At 50.0% G+C, this 2,762-nt stretch overlaps 1 protein-coding gene across 1 annotated transcript in view; it reads right to left on the bottom strand.

The window, feature by feature from the left end:
• The window catches only part of LOC139424231 (slit homolog 1 protein-like), a 22,726-nt gene extending 21,426 nt beyond the window's left edge, over positions 1–1,300 (bottom strand). Inside the window, exon 1 of the mRNA XM_071175909.1 lies at positions 1,296–1,300. Coding sequence (XP_071032010.1) covers positions 1,296–1,300 — 5 coding nt within the window. The remainder of the gene's footprint in view (positions 1–1,295) is intronic.
• Positions 1,301–2,762: the final 1,462 nt, after the last annotated feature.

Genomic DNA, 2,762 nt, shown 5'->3' with positions numbered 1-2,762 from the left:
GGCGGTGATACATTCCAACAGGATGCTCTCGATTTTGCATCTGTAAAAGTTTGAGTGTTTTCGGTGACAAGCGAAGTTTCTTCAACCTCATGAGGTTGAAGAGGCGCTGTTGCTGTTGCGCCTTCTTCACCATGCTGTCTGTGTAGGTGGACCATTTCAGTTTGTCCGTGATGTATATGCCAAGGAACTTTCCACCTTCTCCACTACTGTCCCGTCGATGTGGATAGGGGGCTGCTCCCTCTGCTGTTTGCTGAAGTCCATGATCATCTCCTTTTGTTTTGTGACATTGAGTGTGAGGTTATTTTCCTGACACCACACTCCGAGGGCCCTCACCTCCTCCCTGTAGGCCGTCTCGTCGTTGTTGGTAATCAAGCCTACCACTCTAGTGTCGTCTGCAAACTTGATGATTTGAGTTGGAGGCGTGCATGGCCACGCAGTCATGGGTGAACAGGGAGTACAGGAGAGGGCTGAGAACGCACCCTTGTGGGTCCCCAGTGTTGAGGATCAGCGGGGTGTAGATGCTGTTTCCTACCCTCACCATTTGGGGGCGGCCCATCAGAAAGTCAAGGATCCAGTTGCACAATGCGGGGTCGAGACCCAGGGTCTTAATGACGAGTTTGGAGTGAACTACAGTGTTAAATGCTGAGCTGTAGTCGATGAACTACATTCTTACAGAGGTATTCCTCTGGTCCAGATGGGTTAGGGCAGTGTGCAGTGTGATGGTGATTGCGTCGTCTGTGGACCTATTGGGGTGGTAAGCAAATTGGAGTGGGTCTAGGGTGTCAGGTAGGGTGGAGGTGATATGATCCTTGACTAGTCTCTCAAAGCACTTCATGATGACGGAAGTGAGTGCTACAGGGCGGTAGTCATTTAGCTCAGTTACCTTAGCTTTCTTGGGAACAGGAACAGTGGTGGCCCTCTTGAAGCATGTGGGAACAGCAGACTGGGATAAGGATTGATTGAATATGTCCATAAACACACCAGCCAGCTGGTCTGCGCATGCTCTGAGGATGAGGCTAGGGATGCCGTCTGGGCTGGCCGCCTTGCAAGGGTTAACACGGTTAAATGTTTTACTCACGTTGGCCGCGGTGAAGGAGAGCCCACAGGTTTTGGTAGCGGACCGTGTCAGTGGCACTGTATTGTCCTCAAAGCGAGCAAAGGATTTGTTTAGTTTGTCTGGGAGCAAGATGTCAAATTTTGTTCCTTTTGATGGCATAGAAAGCCCTTCTTGCCTTGTCTTGTCTCTCAGATTGTTCACAGCTTTGTTGAAGTTACCTGTGGTATATCTCTCTTACTCCATCTCACTCCATCTTTCTCTCTCTCTCCACTTGTCTTTAAATAACTTGGAGCTTTAGTGGGAATTGGAAAACTGAACCACCCTCCCTCTTTCCCCTCTCCTCCCTTCCGTCAACCCTCTCCCCCTCCTCTTGCTCTCCTCCCCCTCTCCTCCTCTCCTCCCTTCCTTAAGTCACCCTTCCCCCTCTCCCTCTCTTGCTCTCCTCCTCCTCTCCTCCTCTCCTCCCTTCCTTAAGTCACCCTTCCCCCCTCCCTCCTCTTGCTCTCCTCCTCCTCTCCTCCCCCCTCCTCTGCTCTCCTCCCCCTCTCCTCCTCTCCTCCTCCTGCTCTCCTCCTGCTCTCCTCCTCTCCTCCCTTCCTTAAGTCACCCTTCCCCCCTCCTCCCCCTCTCCTCCTCCTCTCCTCCTCTCCTCCCTTCCTTAAGTCACCCTTCCCCCTCTCCTCTTGCTCTCCTCCTCCTCTCCTCCTCCTCTCCTCCTCTCCTCCCTTCCTTAAGTCACCCTTCCCCCCTCCTCTTGCTCTCCTCTTCCTCTCCTCCTCTCCTCCCCCCCTCCTCTTGCTCTCCTCCCCCTCTCCTCCTCTCCTCCCTTTCTTGGCCGCATCTATAATTGTTATTGATTGGGTTCTCGTTAAGACTGTTGTTCACCACCCTGAGATTCACGGCCCCTCTATTAAAGGCTTCCGAGGGAGAGAGGAGAGGAATGATAGAAAAATGTGAGAAAAGAAATGAGGAAGAAAAAGGACAGGATGAATAAAAAAGGAGTGACAACCTTGTCTGTCACAGTCTAGCGCCACCCAAACGCCTCCATCTTCTGCGCTCTTTTGATCTGCTAGGTTCTCAGTTCAGAAAGGTTTAGTGAGATGCCAATCTGTCTGTTTAGTATGATCCTCTGGCTATGACACTAAGAACTAAGTGCTGCGGAAGTTAACTAACTTCTCTCTCTCTCTGTTTCTCTTTCTCTCTGTCTCCGCCTCCATTTTTCCCTGTCTTCCCTTCTCCTCCTCTAAAGGATAATAACATAATTAGAGCAGGTCTTTTGCTGCATGGTGTATGATTGTGTGTGTAACTCCATTCCCTGGACTCTAATTGATTGCCTTCATGGGGACTTGTTATATTCCTCCCTGGATGTGGAGGAGATGTTGTTTATTTTCTTCTGTGTGTGTGGAGAGAGAGGGAGAGAGAAAGAGGGTGTGTGTGTGTGTGTGTGTGTGTGTGTGTGTAAAACATTCTACAGCTACAATATGATAGAGGTCATTTGGACGTACATTTGGACTGGTGTTCAATCAAACCGGCACTTCAGAAACCCCAAACTGTGGTTTGCTTACGTCAGTATGCATGGCTGTCCAATGTCTTAGTTGTGGTAAACAGGTCTTGATCCGTGCCTTCCATTTTAGCCTCCATATCTTAGGTTATTTCATTTGGTGTGGAACTGAACAGAATGGCATGCTCATGTTTGGCTGGTCTT

The sequence above is a fragment of the Oncorhynchus clarkii genome, chromosome 13 (assembly GCF_045791955.1).
Source record: "Oncorhynchus clarkii lewisi isolate Uvic-CL-2024 chromosome 13, UVic_Ocla_1.0, whole genome shotgun sequence".
Classification (NCBI taxonomy): Eukaryota; Metazoa; Chordata; class Actinopteri; order Salmoniformes; family Salmonidae; genus Oncorhynchus; species Oncorhynchus clarkii.
Note: the sequence above shows the minus strand (reverse complement) of the source record. Positions and strands in the feature narration are given on the sequence as shown.